Raw genomic sequence first — 21655 nt, forward strand, 5'->3', positions numbered from 1 at the left:
ATGTCAGTGTGAGGACAGGGACTGGTTTTTGCCTCTATTTCTATCTCCATCACTTAGCAGAGTGCCTGGTATGTAGTAGGTGCTTAATAAGTGTTTATTGAATGAATGGTTAAGGAGAGTCTATCACCAGCTTTTGTAAGCTCTTAGGCTTATAAGGAATCAAAATGGGGCATATTTATACAGTAAAGAAAATAGAAAGGACTTGCACCCAAGCCCATAGGCAGGCAAAAAATCCTCTTTCTTTTTTTGGTGGCTGTTTCCCTAGGATCTATACAATTTTGGGGACTTAGAGTACTACCCTGGTTGGTGCCCCAAGAAAGGAAGGGAACATTGGGTTCAGTGGATATTCAAAGCAACCTGCCTCTTTCCTAAAGGCTAACTTTCTCTTGGGACCTGGACCAGTTTATTCTATGAATGACGCAAAGTTTGGGCTTGCTTCTTGATGCTGGGGACTTCTGTGCCTTTTGGCATTTTGGCAGGCCCCTTCAATTTTGCTCCATTGCTTTCTTGCCCGTATCTGCAGTGTGGCTTCTGTTGCTCCAGCTCCCTGCCTTGTTGGCTTCCGGCTCTTTGATCAGTGTTCTCTCCCACTCTGCAGGTGGTGTAGTTGCTTCCCACTCTCTCCTGCCCCCCTCTCCACCCCACCTTCAAGAGGTGGGGCTGCATCTTGAATGTCTTCTCTGTGGAATGATCCCACTAGTAGTTAATCCCTATTATACCTTCAGAAATAAGGCAGACTCTGGGCCACTTGAAGCTTTCCACGTCATTCAAGCACAGGAATTCAACGTCCTTGTGCTATTTGAAACTTTCTTCTCTTTGACTTGGATGCCTGCATCCCTTCTCTCCATTCAAAGACTCTCCTCAGGTGACTTTTCTTGCCATCTGTTCCTTCTAGTCTCCAATTTTCACTCCTCTTAAGTTAGGACAACGCCTCCGACTTGTCCCCTCTGTGTGTCACTTTCTGGCAAGATTCTCTCTACTTTCTCAGTGTCTCACTGAGTCTTGGGGTTCCCGGGAACTCCTTTGGCTTCCGCTCTCCCACTTGTCTTCCCATTACATTTTTTATCCTTGGCAGTTGCTCCAGGACATGCAAATTAGCCTATAGCTGCCTCTGGAAAGTACCAGAAACAAAGTGGAGAAGGGGTAGCACTTCCATGGGAGGCACCGGGACAGAAGCTGGGCTCCTGGCTTTTCAGTATAGCAACTAATGTAACTCACAATTTTGTGTGTTACAATGCTTAGCATATTGCCTGGCATATGATAGGTGGTTAATAAATGTTTATTGATTGATTCATCAGGTGTGTGTGGGGGAGGGGGGGTGGTCTCTGTGTAGAGGGAGGTAACCCTACTGCAATGGTGGGGCTTCCTGTTCCCATGATAGAAATATAAATAAAAACAGTAATGACTCATAGTTACATAGCACTTTAAGGTTTAAAAAGTAACTTCCTCACTAGACCAACTGATGAAATAGATCAGGGCTGTCCAACTTTAGGTTTTTATCGAAACAATAGACGATATATTTTGATTTGCCATTTTAGTGAGAGCTCTGCGGTAGCTTGGCTTCATTTACTAAAGCGTTTATGTGAATTTCTGTGCTATAGGCGGGCCGCATAAATCGTACTGCGGCCACATTTTGGACAGCCCTGAAATAGATAATGAAAAAGTATCTGTGTTTTTGTTGTGTATTTTTTTTGTCTAGATCTTTGATTTCATTGGTATGAGAAACTCCCAGCAAACCTCCACCAGTACAAATCTGTAAGTCTTCTTAGTCCTAGTTGCTTGGGGCCGCTGAGAAGTTATTTCTTTCATTGACCTTTGAACTGGAAAAGAACAGCTGTTAAAGGACGGCTGTTGATTTGCAGAAGCAGTAAAAAGTATCATGTTCATCTTTAGTTATGCTTGTTATAGGACAGATAAATAATTAAAGTCCTAGTGCAAGAAATCCTAAACGCATGGCCATATTGGTAGAATGTATGTAGTTCAGCAAAATTACAAAAGCATTTAATATTTCTGTTTAAAAACATTCTCTGTTTACATTTCATCTATTTTAAACAGTGATATTCTATTGAAAGGGATATGGTCCTTGTGACCAACATTTTTTTTAATCTCTTTGGTATCTTTTGGTATACCAAATTTTTGAGTTAGAGTTACTGCTAAGGAAACTAACTGCGAATGGTTTAATCTGTTAACCCTCATGTTGCATGTAAATTTCAATTTCTAGAACATGTTATATAAAACCTTGGAATCATCTTTGACTGATTCTTCCTCTTGTACCTCATCCAGCCAGTCTCTAGGTCCTTGTCCTGTGGATTCCTTCTTAGCAATTTCTCTTCAACTCTTTATTTTTTTTTCCTTTCCACTCCATCTGACATCATTCTAATTCATTCCCTTTTACCACCTCCTACCTCGACTATTACAACAGCCCTCTCTTAGGTTTACCTGGACCTTTTTCCCTTTCAGCCCATTCTAAGTGTCTCTGTTAAATTAATTTCCCCCAAATGCTACTTTGTATATATTTCTTCCTGTTAAACTTTCTCACTTACTGTACAGTAGGTGCTAGATAAAGTAAAAAACAACAACAAAAACACCAGACACCTTATCCTGACACGTAAAGTCCTGAGTGACCTGGCACCTTTCTAGCTTTATCCTCTTAACTCCCCTCTGCATACTTAATATTCCAGCAGGACTGGACTACTTGCCATTCCTCACACATACCATTCCCATATCTGTGCTTCTATTTCTGCTATTCATTGTCACCCTCACCATCACCACCAATTCCCTCTCTCCTACTCTTCATTTATCTAGGTCCTATCTTTTTTCAAGGCCCAGCCCCAGTTCCATTTCCTCCCTGAAATTTTCCAAGATCTCAAGGTCCCTAATGCTTTCTCTGTCCTGTGCAGGTAATTGGGAAACTAAGTATGTATTGCCTTGTGACATTGTTTATATTGTCTTGTGATTTACATTTTGGTATATTTACACCTTGTCCCCCTAACTAGATTACTCCTCCTCCTCTCCAACCCAGACTGGAAGCACATGGGCCACTCATGGAGTGACTCCACTATAATCTGCAGAAAGGCTTTGATCTGCTCCATTTCTGACCTGGATAGGTTTGCCCTTCGTTAGGCAACCAGGTGTTACCCAGTTCTTTCCTGGGAGCTCACTGTATTAATTCCAAACTTAGTGTGGACACTGAATTAGCTTAGCCCACAGTACTTCCTAACTGTAATCTTGTTCTCTTGGCTTTTACTGTTCTTGGGGAAAGAAGCAAGAGAAGAACAGTTGGAATAATTAGGAAGGATAGACTTATTAGAGAAGTCTACTAGAACTATTCATCTGTACTTTCAGCTTTTACTTCCTCACCACTCATTCACTTCTTACTCCACTGTAGTCTGGTGTCAATCTCCATCACCCTATTGAAAATATCTTTTCCAAGATGATGTGTGTAATTCATGAGATCTTTCTCAGTATTAGGGTAGTTGAAGGGAATATATATATGTATATGTATATACATATATATGTTGAATATGAAGGGATGATATCTAAAAAAATAAAATTAAGGGGTGAGAGAGGAATATATTGAGAGAGGGAAAAAGGGAGAGATAGAATGGGGTAAATTGTCTCACATAAAAGTGGCAAGAAAAAGCAGTTCTGTTGGGAGGGAAGAGGGGGCAGGTGAGGGGGAATGAGTGAATCTTGCTCTCATTGGATTTGACCTGAGGAGGGAATAACATACACACTCAGTTGGGTATCTTACCCCACAGGAAAGAAGGAGGAAGAAGATAAAAAAAAAGTGGGGGGATGATAGAAGGGAGGGCAGATAGGGGGAGGAGGTAATCAAAAGCAAACACTTTTGAAAAGGGACAGGGTCAAGGGAGAAAATTGAATAAAGGGAGATAGGATAGGATGGAAGGAAATATTCACAACATAAGTATTGTGGAAGTGTTTTACATAATGATACATGTGTGAGCTATGTTTAATTGCTTGCTTTCCTAGGGAGGGTGGGTGGGAAGGGAAGAGGGGAGAGAATTTGGAACTCAAAGTTTTAAAAGCAGATGCTCAAAAAAAACCCTGTTGCTTTTGCATGCAGCTGGGAAATAAGATATATAGGGAATGGGGCATACAAATCTATCTTGCCCTACAAGAAAGTAAGGGGGAAGGGGATGGGAGGGAGTGGCGTGACAGAAGGGAGGGCTGACTGGGGAACAAGGCAATAGTATATGCCATCTTGGAATGGGGGGAGGGTAGAAATGGGGAGAAAATTTGTAACTCAAAATCTTGTGGAAATCAGTGTTACAAACTAAAATATTAAATAAAAATGATAAATTTTTTAAAAAAGAAAATATCTTTTCCACATTGCTTCCTTCTATTTGCCAAATTCAGTGACCTCTTTTCATTTGTCTTCCTCATAACTGTTAGAGTTAGAAGGTATCTTAGAGATTATGTAAGGCCTGTCTCCCCATTTTAAAGATGAGGGAACCACGGCCCAAAAGTTTAAATGACTTGCCCAAGGTTGCAGCTTTGTAGTGACACAGTAGGGTCTGTTGTTGTTGTTCAGTCATGTCTGACTCTTCGTGACCCCATTTGGGGTTTTCTTGGCAGAGATACTGAAGTGGTTTGCCATTTCCTTCTTCAGCTCATTTTACAGATGAGGAAACTGAGGCAAACAAGGTTAGGTGACTTGCCCAGGGTCACACATCTAGTGTCTGAAGCCAAATTTGAACTCAGGTCTTCCTGACTCCGGACCTGGCTCTCTATTCACTGGACAACCTAGCTCTCTATTCACTGGACCACCTGTCTAGACACTGTATCTTCCAGTGCTCTTGTGGCTTTACCATGGGAGAGAGTATAGAGAGAGAAGAAAAGAGACTGAACCTTAAAATACAACTACATGTAGGAGTGAATAATGGCAAGTCATCGAGTATAAGGACCAGGAACATGAGTTGATGCAAAAAAATTATAATTTGGCTTTGAAATAAAAATTTCATCCTACTATCTCTATTTTCTTTGCCATAAGGAGAATGTGTGTGTGTATGTGTATGTATGTATGTGTGTGTGTATATATATATATATATATATATACACACACACACACACACATATATATATACACATACATACATATATTCGTATATATATGTATACATATACCCTGCACCTTTGAGATATTTTTAAATTCCAGGTGTTCTAATGTTAACCTCTCAGGCAATTCTCTAAGATTATAAGTTGTAGAACATTTGCTGATGTGAACTGATACAGAGGGAGTTTCCTCACCCAGAGTGAGTTTCTTACATGGTGGATGAAATTATAACTCTGTATCCTTTCCAAAAAAAAAAAGAAAAAAAAAGAAAGTTGTTGTGAGGATCAAATAATAATCATAAAACACTTAGCAGAGTTCTTGGCACATAGTAAGCACTATATAAATGTTAGTTATCATTATTATTATGTTATTTTTTGTAGCATTTGACATTAACCATTCTTCAATCATTCTGTCAATAAGCATTTATTAAAGACTTACTATGTGCCAAGTACTTTGCTAGGCTTTGGAGGATACAAAGACAAAACAAAACAGTATTTAATTAGGAGAGAAATTATGAGTAAAATAAGATATGTGAGCAACATGTGTGTATACATACATATGCATATGTATATATAGATGTGCACATATATGTCTATATCTATATACTTGTACTCAAAGTAAAGACAAAGTCATTTGGGGGATACCAGCAGCTTGGGGGAGGTCAGGAGGTAGCACTTGAATTGAACTTTGAAAGGCGCTAATGATTCAAAGAGAGAGAGGTGAGGAGGGAGTGAGTACATTCCAGAAATGAGGGACAATCTATCAAGACAGTTATGGAAGGACGAATATGGCACACAACCCCCTCAAAGAAGGAGTAGGCCAGTTTGTCTGATTGAATATGGTGGGTAAAAATAAGTGAAAAGTTAAAGATGATTCTAAAGTTGCAAACCTGGGAGAGATGGATTGGGGGGGGAGAATAATGAGTTCTGTTTTGGACATGTTGAGATATCTGTTGGAATCCAATAGTAAATCTACTGTAGGGCAGCTAGGTGGTACAGTGGATAGAGAGCACCCGGCCTAGAGTCCAGAAGATCTGAGTTCAAATCTGGCCTCATATACTCACTAGCTGTGTGACCCTGGGCAAGTCATTTAACCCTGTTTGCCCCAGTTTCCTCATCTGTAAAAAGAGCTGGAGGAGGAAGTGGCAAACCATTTTAGTATGTTCGCCAAGAAAACCCCAAATGGGGTCATGAAGAGTCAGACACGACTGAAACAACTGAACAACAACAACAAAAAGTAAATATCTAATAGGCAATTGGTGATATGAGAATAAAAATCAGGGGAGAGACTATATACATATATATCTAATATACACATATGTGTGCATATACATACCCGTATGTAGTCATATGATCATCATCTTTATATAGAGATGATACCTGAACCCATGGGATCTTGTAAGATTACCCAGAGGCTGAGTGAATAGAGAGAAAAGAAAAGACGGCCTCTTAGAGGGGAGCCTTGGGGTGTACCCACATTTACAGGGAAGGATATTTTTTTTTAATGCAATTTATTTATTTAACATATTTGGTTTTCAGCATTGATTTTCACAACAGTTTGGATTACAAATTTTCTCCCCATTTCTGCCCTCCCCCCCCACTCCAAGATGGCGTATATTCTGGTTGCCCTGTTCCCCAGTCAGCCCTCCCCTCTATCACCCCCCTCCCCTCTCATCCCCTTTTCCCTTCCTTTCTTGTAGGGCAAGATAAATTTCTACGCCCCATTGCCTGTGTATCTTATTTTTTAGTTGCATACAAAAAGTTTTTTTGTTTTTGAACATCTGATTTTAAAACTTTGAGTTCCAAATTCCCTTCCCTCTTCCCTTCCCACCCACCCTCCCTAAGAAGTTGAGCAATTCAACCTAGGCCACACATGTATTATTATGTATAACCCTTCCACAATATTCATGTTGTGAAAGGCTACATTTTGCTCCTTCCCAACCCATCCCGCTTTATTGAATTTTCTTCCTTGACCCTGTCCCCTTTCCAAAGTGTTTGTTTTGATTACCTCCACCCCCATCTGCCCTCCACTCCATCATCCCCCTGCCTTTTATTTTTTTTTTCTTCCTCCCTCTTCTTTCTACAGGGAAGGATATTGATAATATTCCAGCAAAGATGCCTGAGAAGGAGCAGGCTGACTAAGAAGGAGACTATGTAGGAGAATCAATAGAGAGCAGTATCATGAAAATGCAGAGAGGAGAGGATGGTCAACATTGTTAATGGTTGCAGAAAGACCAAGTTTGAAAGCAGGAAAAAGTCCACTGAATTTGGCAGTTTAATAGCTCACTAATGATTTTGGGGAGATCAGTTTGTTGAATGGTGAAGTACAGGAGCCAGTTTGCTAGGAATTGAGAAGTGAAAAGAGAAGAAATGAAAAGGATTAATGTAGACATTATGGGGAAAGAGATAGGGATAATAACTTCTTCTTAATAAGTGTTCTTACCTTAGCTTCTAAAGGAGCAGTCTTTTCCAGTTCTCCTTTGTCAGATCTTAATCATACTGTTCCGCATTCCACCTCAAGGATTTGTCTTGTTTTCTCTTGTCTCCGGCTCCTTGCTCTCCTCACTTCTCTGGTTGTGCATGCTTGATTTCCTTTTGGACATGCCCACTTGGATGGCCTTCTGATTTCTTCCTGTCTACTCCTGCCCAGTTGTTTCTCATAAAGGAAACACTGATAGTGTCTAGGAGCTGTCCATTGCTGAAACTTGTTCAGAAGGCTAGTGAGGAAGCAGCTGGCCCCAAATACTGGAACTGATACTGGGCAGCTAGGGAGCGCAGCGAATAAAGTGCTGAGTCTGGACAAAGAAGACTCATCTTCCTGAGTTCCAGTCTGGCTTCAGCTTCTTACTAGCTGTGTGACCCTGGGTGAGTCACTTAGTCCTGTTTGCCTTAGTAAAAAGAGCTGGAGAAGGAAGTGTCAAACCACTGCAATCTCTTTGCCAAGAAAACCCCAAATGGGGTCACAAAAAATCAGACAAGATTGGACAACGTCTAAGACTAACAAGGGCACCTGCACAATCACTTATGTTAGGGGCTAGAAATAGGGACTGGACTTGTGATTTCATTGGTGCAGAGAATTCTTGGATAAGAAAACTCCCTCAACAAATGCAGGTTGGCACCTCCTCTGAAATTTATAGTTTTAGAGAATTTCCTAGAGCACTGAGAGGTTAAATTACTTGCCCAGGGGCATAAAACCAGCGTATTTCCAAAGACTTGAACCCAGGTTTTCTGGACTCTGAGGTTAGGTCTATATCCGTTATATCATGTTGCCTCTTAATCACTATGCTGAATGAGTCAAATTGGAAAATTTTTGAGCATGGCCAATGTAAGGATTTATTTTGCTTAACTTTGCATATTTATTATAAGAGTTTTATTTTTCCTTTTTTTAATGTGAGGAGAATTTAGTGGGGAGAGTGCTGATGGCAGAATAAAAAATAAATGTAAAAGATAACTTTGAAGTGCCATAGATATGAGTTACTAAGTTGAAGGTTTTTTCTAAATGTTGTGAATTTTTATAAAATTGGTTATGTTGCTCAAATATACATTCATAATAAATTGTTTTTAAAACCAAACAAAAAAGTTATCTACAAACAAAACAAAGAAGTCTTGTTTATTGGAGATTCCTTTCCCTTAGAGCTTTCTCTAGCTATTAGTAGCCTTCAGTGAGCTGCACAGTACACTTATTGTTCATACTTATAGATATATATTTAAACAGTCATATGGAAAGTAGCATATTGTAGTAGGTTTAAAGTTAGAAGAGCTAGGTTTGAGTCTAAGTCTAAGACTAGCTATGTGTTCCTGGATAAATCACTTAACTTTTCTGAGCCTGAGTTCACTTATCTGTAAAATGGAGATAATAGGTTTGTATTTCCTAGGTCACAGGATCATGGTGAAAAAATTGCATTTTGTAAAGCTTAAAGGACTATGTAAGTGAGTCTATCATCTGGGGCTGCTCCCTGCCCCTCTATTTCCTAGCTGAACTGTTTTTACTGTAACCACTTTGTTGTAATTCAGCTGAAGGTCTGCACCAGAAGCACTACTTTCTCTGGGCCACCTGCTAGCCTGCTCTGGTCAGCTGGGATATAGTGGCTAGAGATCGTCTTCCCAAGAAGAGCAGGCTGATAGCTTTTTTTTTTATCACAGCTGAGACAATCAGTCACTGTACCCAGCTGGTGAACAAAAGTCAGGCAGAGGACTCCAGGCTAAAATTAATCTATTCTTTGGACTGAGCCATTGTCTTTTTCCCATACCTCTATCTTACATAATCCTGCTTAACCCTTACAGGGGTCCTGTGCACTCTAAAACCTGTTTTGGCATGGTATTCTACCAAAAATGCCAAAGAAAGTCCACCAAAGCCATGTTGAACTGAAACAGTGAATTTCCTTCACCCTTCACCAGGGTTCTTTGAATCTTACCATTCAAGGGAAAAGCAAGAACAACAAAAAAAGACTGAGGCCCAAAATACCTGCCATATAATACCTGTGCTTTAAGTATGTGCTTTAAATATGTTTTCTCATTTGGCAACTAGGTATTGTAGTAGTTAAAATGCTAGACCTGGAGTCAGAAAGACCTGAGTTCAGATACTGCCTCAGATACTTTCTAGCTGTATGACACTGGCAGAGTCACTTCTGCTTTGTCTGTCTGGGTTTCTTCATCTGTAGAACAGGAATAATAATAATGGCACTTACCTCCCAGGGTTTTTGTAAGGATAAAGTGAGAATATTTGTACAGTGCGTTGTAAAAATTTTAAAGCACTAGCTTTATTAATTAATTGTACTAGCTATTATTCGAGTCTCACAACAATCCCAATAATGCACCCATCATTCCCCCATTTTTTTGGATGAGGTTAAATGACTTGCTTGTGGTCACACTGCTAGTTATTTCAGAGGTGGGATCTAACTCAGATCTGCTTGATTCCAAACCCATGACTCTATCTACCATTCCATGCCGCCTTACTTGGGGATGTTTTAGGTTGGATACGTTTCCATACTATAATGGGGATTTGAACTATGTAACCTTTGAGGTACCTTCCAACTTTGAGATTCTCCGATTTCATGAATACTGTTATTTGTATCATTTCAGTGAAACAGTAGTATTTATTGCCTCAGCTTGATTTTTATGACTGACTTTACTTTTTTTGTCTTCCATCAGATGAGCTGTCACTGGAGCAGCGAAATCTTTCTTTATACTCTGTGGAGCTCATGTTGAAGAAGAATACGGTGCAAACCACTACGCACGCGGCCTTAGCAGAGATTGCACCAGAATCCCAGGAAAACAGTTTTCTCCATGTGGTAGTATCTTCGTCTGCTACTTCTTTTGGCACAACCTTTTTTAACCAAGAAAAAATGAGCCGGAACACAGCAGAACTAAATATCTCAGTTGTAGATTATTTCTCAATGACAAGTAATGAGGCATTCCTACATGATGATGGATTGGTTAGTTCATTTCCAGAAACACACTGGACTGCTACATCTTCTCCAGTGGTGCATGCCACAGTGAGTCTATTAGAGCCATCAAAAGAAGCATTAGAAACTGTGCTAACACCTTCATTCCCAATTACCTCTTTACACACTAAAGATATTATAACAACTTGGCAAAGCACAATGCAGCCACAGATGACGTCGTTCACTGATGTGTTTGGCCCCATTAGTGTTGCCACTGAGACGGATCATTTCTCTTCAGATGGAATAGTTCTGACCCCAAGCAGCAATCTGTTGCTTTATTCCACTGACTTTTCTGTTTATTTACCAAGTGTTGCAGTGGTAGAGGCTGTGGCTTCAGTGAGAGGAGATGTTGAAAGCATGCTGTTCACCCCTCAGTCTTCGTTACCGCAGCCGCTGAGTGGTAATATTATGGAGCAGCTAACCTTTTCCAGCATTCCCACGAGTGAGACAACACCACTTGTTATGGTAACAAGTACAGAAAAATACCCTGAAATGTACCCTGATATGAATCAAAGCCGAGAAGAGACCTTGGCTCCAAGGACCTCCCTGATTACAAGTGTTTCACAGGCAGAACTAGCTTTCATAAGCAGCATAAACTCTGCTTTGTTTTCATCTAGTCTTCCATTTATATCTTTTTCCACACAACCAGATGATGTTACAACTAACCCTTTTCTTCCTAGCAATTTCAGTGAAACATCAGAATTCCCTAGGAGTTCAATAGGACCAGGTCACGGTGACTACACTGAGTTCATAAGTCCTCTGCCCTCTTTCATACCCTCTATACAATGCACTCACTGCAGTTTGGTTCCATCCCAGCAAGTTTTCTCAACAGGTCTCATAGAGAAAGATATGGGTTCAGGAGATGATGCCGAGACATTGTCCTTTTCCATCTTGCGAATGAGTAGCAGCATGCCGCTGAGTAGCGTAATTGATGATTTCTCTGAATTTGAGGAAACATTTCAAGAGTTTGATACCTCTTTCCCCTCAAGACCGATGGTGTCACTGTCTTCCAGATTCATGGAAGGCTCTGATGTGAACTTTAGCATTTCAGCTTTAATGGATGTGCTCCCAAGTAGTGCTATGTCTTCATCAGCATATCAATCCCATGAGAAACCCTCTGTAGGTTTGTTATTTGACTCTGCTTCCTACAGCTTCCTCTCTGTTCCTGAAACTGAAGTGTTACCTTCTGGTGCAACAGCAGCATCTGACATTACCAGTGTTCTCCTTGACTCATCTTTCTCCATCATTTCAAATACAACTATGTCATCAGTTGCCCTTAGAAATGAAAATCTGTTTGAGTCTCATGGTTTAGTCCCTTCAATAGAGCCATTATTTTTCTCTGACCAGAAGTCTGCCAGCTTTTCAGAAGATGAATCTAGAAGTACTTTGGATTTTGCATCCAATATTTTCTCAACTCCTCTTTTGAATTTCACTGGCCTGGTACCTTCATCTTCTGATGTCATAACCTTGAATTCTGTGATGCCAAATGATTTGTCAACATCTTTTTCTCAGGCCTTGTCAGCCATAGTTGAGGCATTTATACCATCTGACACTGTTAGTTTGCATTCACCTCAGTTTTTGGCCAGCAGTACTACAGACCTTGAGTTTTCGCAACTGTGGCAAAATTCAGATCATCATTTAAATACACACCCTGTTCTATCCATAAATTATTCTGAAATAGCACCATCATCAAGTTTTTCATCTCATCCCTTTAGGTTCTCTGAAGCATCATCAATTTTACAGCCAGATTTTGAAGTTTATAATACCTCAGTTTTTACAGAAACTACCTCCTACCTTGAGTTTTCACTCATTTCCCATGAACCTGTAGTTACCACACTATTTGCCTCCAGTTTTGAGTCCGCTCCCAGTATTTCAGTCATTGGAACCCACTTGCCATCACAGTTGACTAGTCTTCAGATGACACCCTTTTTAGCTGAATCTTCAGTAATATTCTCAACACCTAACCCTTTAGATGAGCATACCAGTGCTACAGATGATTACAAATTTCTCTCCTCATTTTCCCAGGCCATTCCTAGTACTGTATTATTATCTATAATTGAAATGTCCTTATCACCATCATCTCTCTCTCCAATGTCCTCATCTATACCTGAGTTTATCCTCTCACCTTTATCTACGGAGCCAATGTTTGTGGGCTCATCATTTGTACCCACAGAATCACCCAAGCCTTTAAACACTGTGTTTAGTATAGCTAATATGAGTGCTGCTACTGTTGATACTACTCTCAGCCACAAAACAATGAATCAGAATCCAAATGAGAGCAGCACATCTCCTGCCCTATCATCTACTCATCCTGTGCACCCCGTCATTCATTCTGTGGACCCCATCATTCATCCTGTGACTACCACTGAAGCTCTGGTTGAAACTCCAGCTTTGATAACTACCAAACAGCCATATGTGTGTGATATCACAGTTCCTGATCCCTACTTGATCACAGCTGGTAAGTGTCTTTGTGGAGTCATATTTTTGGTTAAAATGATCTTTTCTAGTTCATATTAGAAGAAAAAGTCATGGTGCCAAGTCATAGCGGCTACACCATGTGAATTAGCCCACAGATATTTTAGCAGTCTTTGAATGCCCTCCTTGGTTTTGCCCTTCTTGCCTATAAATTCATGGTTATGGAAATATGGTGAAATCTTTGATTTCCTAAGTCGTGAATTACCAGTGAGGGGAGGTTTGAGGGAACTCCCTAAAACACATAAATGTTAAGCTCTTTGGCAATTTGAATCAAAGTCTTCCTGGCTCCAAAATCTATCAACTATTCCTTGCTAACTTTAAATTCATGTTATGGATAGAGACAGGAACTAGATCTGTTATTTCATTGGCAAGAGGTTAAGTGATTTGCCCAGGGTTGCACAGAAGCGGGATTTAAACTCAGGTGTTTCTGGCTTTAGAGTTGGTCTTGTAATCACTCTGCCACAATGATTCTCATATTCATGGATACTATGATCAAATAAATAAAATTGTTACATATCTAGGGTAAACTGCTAGGTACCCTGAGTGAGAAGTTAAGGGCAACAATATGTTTGTATTCTCATAAACATAGACATGCTTCCTTGAAAGAAGGGGTACCTTTGATCTAGCATTCTTTGGTTATTCCCTTTGGTTGCCACTGGAAATCTAAGGGAAAAAATGGAGAAATTAGCCATCCTGTTATTCCATTAATATTTCCAACCTGGTTCCTACCTTGGTATGGGTTAATTGATTAAATGTTCAGATTATTAAGATTTTCTCTTGTTAGATGTTAATGCTCTCTGGCTATCATAATTCAAAGTGCATCTAATGGAGCAGAAGATGATAAGGATTATGCTAAAGGAATTTAGGTCACTTAGTATAAATCAGCAGCTCCTAACTTTTTCCTGATAAGTAACTTTTGATGTCCCTGAAACTTATATACCAATATAGGTTCAATTAAAAATGCATAAGTGAATAACAGTTAATGGAAGACTTTCATCTATATTTGTTTCATCTATTATTTGGTAAGTTTCAGTTAATAGGAATAGGGAGAACAAGGAAAAGGGCAAAATAATTGGAGCAGAAGAGAGGAAAGAAATTTTGAGATGGAGGAGGACAAAAGCAATTGAAAAACAGGATGGTAGAGGAAAATGGAAATACAAGTAGAGGCAAGAGAAATTGGGATAAAATTGCTGGCCATTTCCTTTGCTTCCCACCTCCAATATAGTATAAGCTCCTTACTCTCCCTACCCTGTTCCTGCCTCTCAAAATCATTTAAAATAATTTTATCCTATTTATTAACAGTGCAAAACCTTTTTTGCTCACTGAAAATATGACATTTTTCATTAAAAGCATTTGAATATTCATCTTATTTTAAAAAATCATGGCTTAATACTTTGTGATGTATCAATGGGATGTTTTGGTTTCGAGGCCAGTTTATTTCGGTACTTGATTTTAATAGCTGCCGTAGCTGAAACAGATAACTCACAAAGATACATAGATCCAAATGAAAGAAGCACATTATTAGTTGTCCTTGAATTGTGATTTTTCATTTTTAAGTTCTGTCCTCCAGTTATGCAAAGGATGGATGCAATTCCATCCTCCAGTTATTATCCTTAATGTTTGGGGAGGGAATAAAGGAGAAGAGCCTAGGCAGGCAGAAAGAGAATCTTGAATGTGGAGACATAAGAGGCACTGCTTTTGCCTGTCTAGGAAGGAGCATGTGCAGCTGATTGTCCTACATAGCCCATAGTGGACAATGCAAGAATGGCAGGGGGAAAGACCAGGAGAGGCAGACATGGGTACATGTATGCTGAACACTTGTACTGTTCCTCAGTTCTAATGTTTTTCATGCAGCCCCTGGAGTTCATGAGAGTCTCACTCTCTTTGTCTCTCACACATTCTCTCTTTCTGTATCTCTCTCCCTTTCATACTACCTCCCAAGTCTCCACCAAACAAATAGAAGTCTTCCCTTATAAAAAATAAAAATAATAAAACAAATTCACACATTGGTTGTCCCAGAGCTGTGGTGAGAAAAGTACCTTGTACATAATAAAACTATAGAAATGAGTTGTTATTATTATTTTATCATTTTAATTACTTACCACCTCCACTGAAGTGTAATCTATCCCTAGGCTTTCTTCTTAACCCTTAATCCATCCCATCCCTGAAATTAAAAAAACAATTAGACAACAGCTATTCTTAGATCCTTCATTCACATTCAGATCTAAATGCCAACTGTTATCTCAGTGTGGATGGGAATGGGTCATCTTTTAAAAAACAGGTAGAGCCTTAAACTTAAACTATAGAGATCCTCAGCTGAGCATTTCAGGGTTAGTTGCTGAGAAGGGATCGTCTCAATTGTTTGGAGCTAAAGAGTCCGTGTCATTCTTAATTTTTAAAAAATAATTTGGGAATTTAATTTAGCCGATGTTGTACTTTAGTTGGTAGGTGGGTGTATGAAACCCTATACTCCTGTAATCTGTGGATTCAGAGCCATTAAGGGGCTCTGCATTTCACCAAGTCTTCATTTTACAGATGAGGAAACCGAGGTGACACGGCTACCAAAAGACCTCAACCTATATCTTTTAATTCCTAATTCCTTTCTACTAGCTTACTTTTTTGAGTACTTGAGCTCTTTCCTCTTCCAGACAACACTTCCTTGAATCAAGCGGGATATTGGATCTGAGGGGAAGTGTACAGGAAGAAAGGCAAATCTGAGCTTTTTTAGGAGATGGGTGGTACCCTGGTCTCATTGTGATTAAGTCAGAGGTACTTGATAATTACTCTAAATTTAACCCTACCCCAATCACCAAGTAAAACATCATCACCGCATCTTTAATCAAGAGATATTTATAGCGAACTTCGTACGTCCCTAGCCCTGTGCTGGCAGTACGGCAAGGTCTAAAGCACGGTTTGGTGGAAGGCACAATAGATTTGGAGTAAGATGATGGAGGTTCAAAATCTGACTCTACCACCTACCACCAGTGTGACCTTGGGCAAATCGTTCAGCCTCTCAAGGATTCTGCCTCCTCATCTGTGAATTATAGGTCTTGGACTAGCTGACCTCTAACATTCACCGTAGCCTCAAATCTATGATCCTATGAAAATGTGACACACAGTCCCTGACCACAGGCATTTACAGTCTGGTTGGGGAGACAAGATACATATTCATTCAATAAAAAATAGTTGAAAGCTGATAATAATAGCTAGCATTCATTAAGGTTTACAAAATGCTTTACAAACATAATCTCATTTGATCCTGAGAAGCCAGAATTATCTCCATTTCGTAGATGAGGAAAGTGAGGCAGACAGCAGCTAAGCGACTTGCCTCAGCTCACACAACTAAGCTTAGGAGGCCAGATTTGAGCTTAGGTTTAGGACTCTATCCATCGCACTGCCTAGAAAGCTACTGGCTTTGTTTTTTTGTTTTTAAAGGTTTTGTAAGATCTTTACATTATCTCACTTGTGCCTCGAAAACAAGCCTGTGAGGTGATTCCGTAGCCATGGCACGATCATACTCAGCTGCAGGCTCTGTAGCCTTTGATCGCATGTGAGTAATCATTCGTTCATTTTAGAGAAATCTATTAAGTACCATTGATCAATGCCTGAGCCACGGATCTGTCCATCAGAGCCATCGTTACAGCTCCAGGGAAATATAGAACCCCGGAGGAAGGTACTTGACCTAGTAGAGGCCCCTTCTAGTAAAATGAGGGAGACCTTGACCGTCCCAACAGAAATCCGTCCTTTCCTGGAGGATATTATTTTGCTCACTGACTCTTAACAGTGAAGCGGTCTTAGGCAAAAGGATGATTCTGTTTCTGGAGTTAGGGAATTCCCTTTGAAAGTAAGAGTTTTGGACTGTTAAGGACTTTGCCTTGGGGATATTAGTTAGTCTCTTAATCTCAGGCAGCTTTCAGTTAAAAAGAGCTCTTTTGTCCTAGTTAGACAGTGGGCAATTTAATTCATTCTTGAATTCGTCTATGATGTTGTTTTCTGACCAAGGCTGTCTGCTTTCTTTCAGTTCAACAAACTTTTATTCCACTAGTGAAAGCTAGCCCTTTATCTTATTCCTACTCTGCATGTAGACACAGTCTTACTTACAACATAGACTTGTATCCCCAGCCTTCGGATCTTCCGTCTTGTATAAACTCCTCCTTAAACTGATTGTGCCCATCACCTACCCTAAAAGGAATTTTAAAAATCAGATCCACACTTTGTTGTTGGTTTTTTTTTCCATTCTCTTATGACTTATTAGAGCCCCAGTCTTGCCTGAATACCTCACTTGCTGATCCATGGGATCTAATTGTGAATAGAATACTTAATACCTAATAAAACTATGTGCAAGATACTACATGAGATTCTGGGAAAGGAAAACAAAGATCATTCTTTACCCTCAAGGGGCTTAATAAATATTAGACAAGCCTTGAATGACAAGCTGGGGTGTTTGCACTTAGGGTGGGACATTTACATAGGACAGTGACATCAGAATTATACTTTAGAAATATTATTTCTAAACATAATGACATTGTATAGGATGGGCTGGAAGGGAGAAGAGACTAGAGGCTGCATGACTGCTTAGGTCTTTATAGTATTCTAGATTTATTTTGTGTATAGCTAGATATTAAGCACATATTTATGTGCCAGGCACTTGTGCTAAGCATTGAGAATACAAATAAAACAAGACTGTCTCTGCTCTCAAGAAACTTTTAATAGAGAAAGACAAAACATAATGGAGATCTTGAAAGCTGGGGGAAGGGAATAGGAGGGTGCTTACACAGAAGCAAGAAAGTTGATGGAGAAGTGGATCAGTCCAGAGAGTGAGTTAAACTAGGGGTGAAGTGAGCAGCGTGGCCAGGGCCCCTCAAGAAATGGAGATCCCATCCAGAGACTCACCAGTCAGAAGAAGCAGGCCTCAGTGTGGTATGACCACCATCCCTAGGTGGTCAAGGCAGCTGGTGAGGGGGTCAAGCAATCCAGAGAATTAATAGACCTGTGAGTGAAGAAATAGGGATTGATAAGCAATATGGGCTCAAAGAAAGGTCCTGGCATCAGGAATAAAAAAGAAGGAATAGAGAATAAGAGAAGGAAAGGCAGTAAGCATCCATATAATGTTGTCTACCATGTGCTAGCCACTATGGGCTTTGCCAAAGTTAAGCACTTTGCAAATATGATCTCATTTGAATGGGAGGGAGAGATGTTGTTAAGGAAACAATCAATAGGCATTGATGATGCTGGATACTGGTGGATTTGAAGGAAAAATCAAAGATGATTTCAAGTTTGAGGGTTTCATATATATTGTGATGTCACTGGTATAGCTGGGGGGGGGAAATATTAGCAGGCAGGTGCAGAAAAAGTACTGTGTATCTGTGGATAGAGACCTCAAGTCACAAAGTCAGGGCTAGAGATAGAGATTAAAGAATCATCCTCAGTAGAGGATGTTCTGTCAAGCTGTGGAAGAATATGATACCACCAAAGGATGATGGTGATTCGTGAGGATAACTAACGTTTATATAGCACTTTATAAATATTATCTTATCTTAGCCTTACATCAGCCTTGGGAGGTGTAGATACCACTGTTGTCCCTGTTCTATAGATAAAGAAACTGAAGCAGAGGAAGGTTAAGTAACTTCTTCAGGTTTATATAAATAATTAGTATTTAAGGCTATATTTGAACTCTGGTGCTCCTGACTTCAAGGTGCCATGCTCTGACCACTACTCCACTTAGCTGCTACAAAAGCATGGTTCAGGGAAAGGTATGGATGTCTTCATCTTGTATTAATCCACTTCGCACACTGGTAAGAGGATTGAGGGACAGACCATATAGAGAAGAAAGGTTAGAGCAGAACTTCAGGGTTTGTCCACATTTAGAAAGAGGAACCAGCAGCAGAGATAGAATTGAATAAATACTATCTAGCTTGCATCTATGTAGCACTTTTAGGTTTGCAGAACATTCTATGTACAGTATGAATGAATGACTTTAACCTGGAGACAAAAATGCCTGAGTAACAACTTAATAACCATTCTCAAGCATATGAAAGGAGAATATTGACTAGTTGCTAACATTCCACAAAGAACAAAACTAAGGGAAATGAACAACTTTGAGAGTTAAATTGATTTACTTTGTGGTAATTATGACCACAAGTGGGGTTTGAGGTTTTGGTCACTCATTGAGAGGACTGTTTTTTTTTTTAATGGGGTAGGACTCTGCTACAATCTTGTATTTTTTAGGAGATGTATATAAGAGCATTTGGAGAAACCATAAGGCATTTTGTATTACAGTGCCATCTGGATGCCGATTATACTTTTTTGTATGTAACCAAGTAACTTAATCCCAAATTATACAATTTTATGTCTTTATAGTACTAATTTAGAGAGAGACTTGAAGGAAATCTAATTGGTTAGAAAAGACAGATGTCATATTGATATAAAAGGAGAAACATCTAGTACTTCTACCACCTAATGGTATGATTTAATATATTTATAAATAAATAATGATAAAAATAAATAAAAAATAATAAATTAAGGCAATGCAATTTTTCTCAAGGTAAAAGAGATCATAAGCAGCTTTTGTCATTCTATCACGGCTCACTAGCCTCATCTCTTTCTTTTTGATTCCTCTCTCTTTTCCTTTCTTTGCTGTCCCCCTCTCCTTAGGTTTCCCTTTTTTTCCTATTCCTTTTTTTGTCTTTCACTTGTGTTCAATCTCTACAGACACACACACATTTTGGTAGTCTACAAGTTATAGACCATTTCCAGTCCATTCGCATTTAAATACAAGGTTAAAAATCTGTGGCCGAATAAGGGAGTAATGATAACAATTCGTTCATATGCTTTATAATAATATAAATATAAACAATATATTACTAATGTAATATATAATATGTAATGGAAATAATAATAACTCATTTATATGCATTAAAGGTTGCAAAGTGCTTTGAGAATTAAACTGATTTACTTTGTGGCAGTTATGACCGCATGTCAGGTTTAAGATTTTGATCATTTACTTAGAAAGTGCTTTTTTAAAAAAAAATGGGCTTCTGTAAGACTCTGCCACATTCTTTTTTTTGGGAGATGTATATAAGAGCGTTTGGTGAAACCATGAGTCATTTTGTACTATAGTATTATCTGTGTGCTGACGATATTGACTATCGCTGTGAGGAGGGAATTTTAAGGTTTTTTTTTTTTAATGCTCATTATGCAGATAAGGAAACTGAAGCTCTAAGAGGTTGTAACTTGTCCATGATCACACAGCTAGTAAGTGTCTTAGGTAGGATTTGTTCTATATTTGACAAACATCATACAAATAGTCATTTCCTTGTACACAGAACAGAAAAAGCCTAGTACATGTAACTATAAATTTCTATTCTGTTCAGTTTGCATTTTTTAAAAATGAACATAATTAAGCATGTTAGTTTCAAAAGTATCCTGCTTTTCTGTGTCTTTTTCTGAACCTCTGTTCTCTTCTTTTCATTTAACAAATGATAACAATGATCTCATTTCTTTTTGTTTGTTTGTTTCTTGGCATCTTCCCTGTTATTTCCCTCTCCCTCCCAAATTCCTCAACTCTCATCTTCTGTAATAGTAAGTATAGTCAAGCAAAACAAATCAATGCATAGACTATGCCCAAAAATGTATATCTCATTTTGTTCTTTGAGTCCTCCTAGACTTCTTTGTCATGGTGGGTAACATGCTTCATCATTGATCATCAGAAAAAAATGATTAGTTATTGCATTGATCGTTGTTTTTCTTTTTAATGTTGTAGTTATTATATAAATTGTAGTTCTTAATTAGGAGTCAATCCTATATCTCCTGACTCCAAGTTCAGCACTCTGAGATGCCTGAAATCTTTCCCTGGGCTCATCTCATAAGTTACATAGGGATATTGTTACTTTGGCTAGATCTCTCTATAGATTGATAACTTCCATAAGTGACTAGCAGAGGTGGAAAACCTCATTTTTTAGGACCACAAAAACAAAGTAAGTTGAGGATCACATAAATAACAAGCAACTTATTTTAATGGAGGGGAGGAAAGAGAGAAAAAAGAGAATATTTCATTTCTCTCTTAATTTAAGAACCATGAACAGAATCTTCTATTACATAAATGACTTGAAAAATAGTTTTGTTCTGTATTGTGGCAGGTTAAAGGAAAGAGACCGAAAAGAGAAAGGAAGAAAAAAATTAGGAAAGGAAAAAGGAGAAAGTTTTTTTTTTAAAGTTTATTGGAGTCCTAAGAGAGAAACATTTCCTAGTCCCATTATTTTTTTTGAGGGAAAAAAAACCACTCTGTAATTTTCTAAAGGCATGTTCATTGCCAGAATATGTCTTTCACTGACTGTATGATCTTGGGTAAATTATATAAACTCTTGGGACATTAGTTCTTTTCATTGTAGAATGAAGGGATTAAATTATGTGAAATTTTAAGACCCTAATACCTCTAAGAATAAATGATTCTAAGTGTTTTAATTACTATTCAAGTATGAAAGCACAACTATCCTTAAATTCACTTTTCCCACCCTCATTTTTAATGATGAAATGTTTTAAGTCTCAGGTTTAGTAAGCGGTGTATATAGTTCCATTATGCAGTGAAAAAATAGTGTCTTATGTCAGTGTAATCTGTAGGGCCTTTAAATCATTGCTACTGAAGTGTATACATGTGATGC

At 38.9% G+C, this 21655-nt stretch overlaps 1 protein-coding gene across 1 annotated transcript in view; it reads left to right on the forward strand.

Annotated features, from left to right (window-relative positions):
* The window catches only part of KIAA1549 (KIAA1549 ortholog), a 157080-nt gene that overhangs the window by 46491 nt on the left and 88934 nt on the right, over nucleotides 1–21655 (forward strand). The window contains exon 2 of the mRNA XM_036760330.1: nucleotides 10228–12978. Coding sequence (XP_036616225.1) covers nucleotides 10228–12978 — 2751 coding nt within the window. The remainder of the gene's footprint in view (nucleotides 1–10227; nucleotides 12979–21655) is intronic.

Source organism: Trichosurus vulpecula, chromosome 5, assembly GCF_011100635.1.
Source record: "Trichosurus vulpecula isolate mTriVul1 chromosome 5, mTriVul1.pri, whole genome shotgun sequence".
Taxonomy (NCBI): Eukaryota; Metazoa; Chordata; class Mammalia; order Diprotodontia; family Phalangeridae; genus Trichosurus; species Trichosurus vulpecula.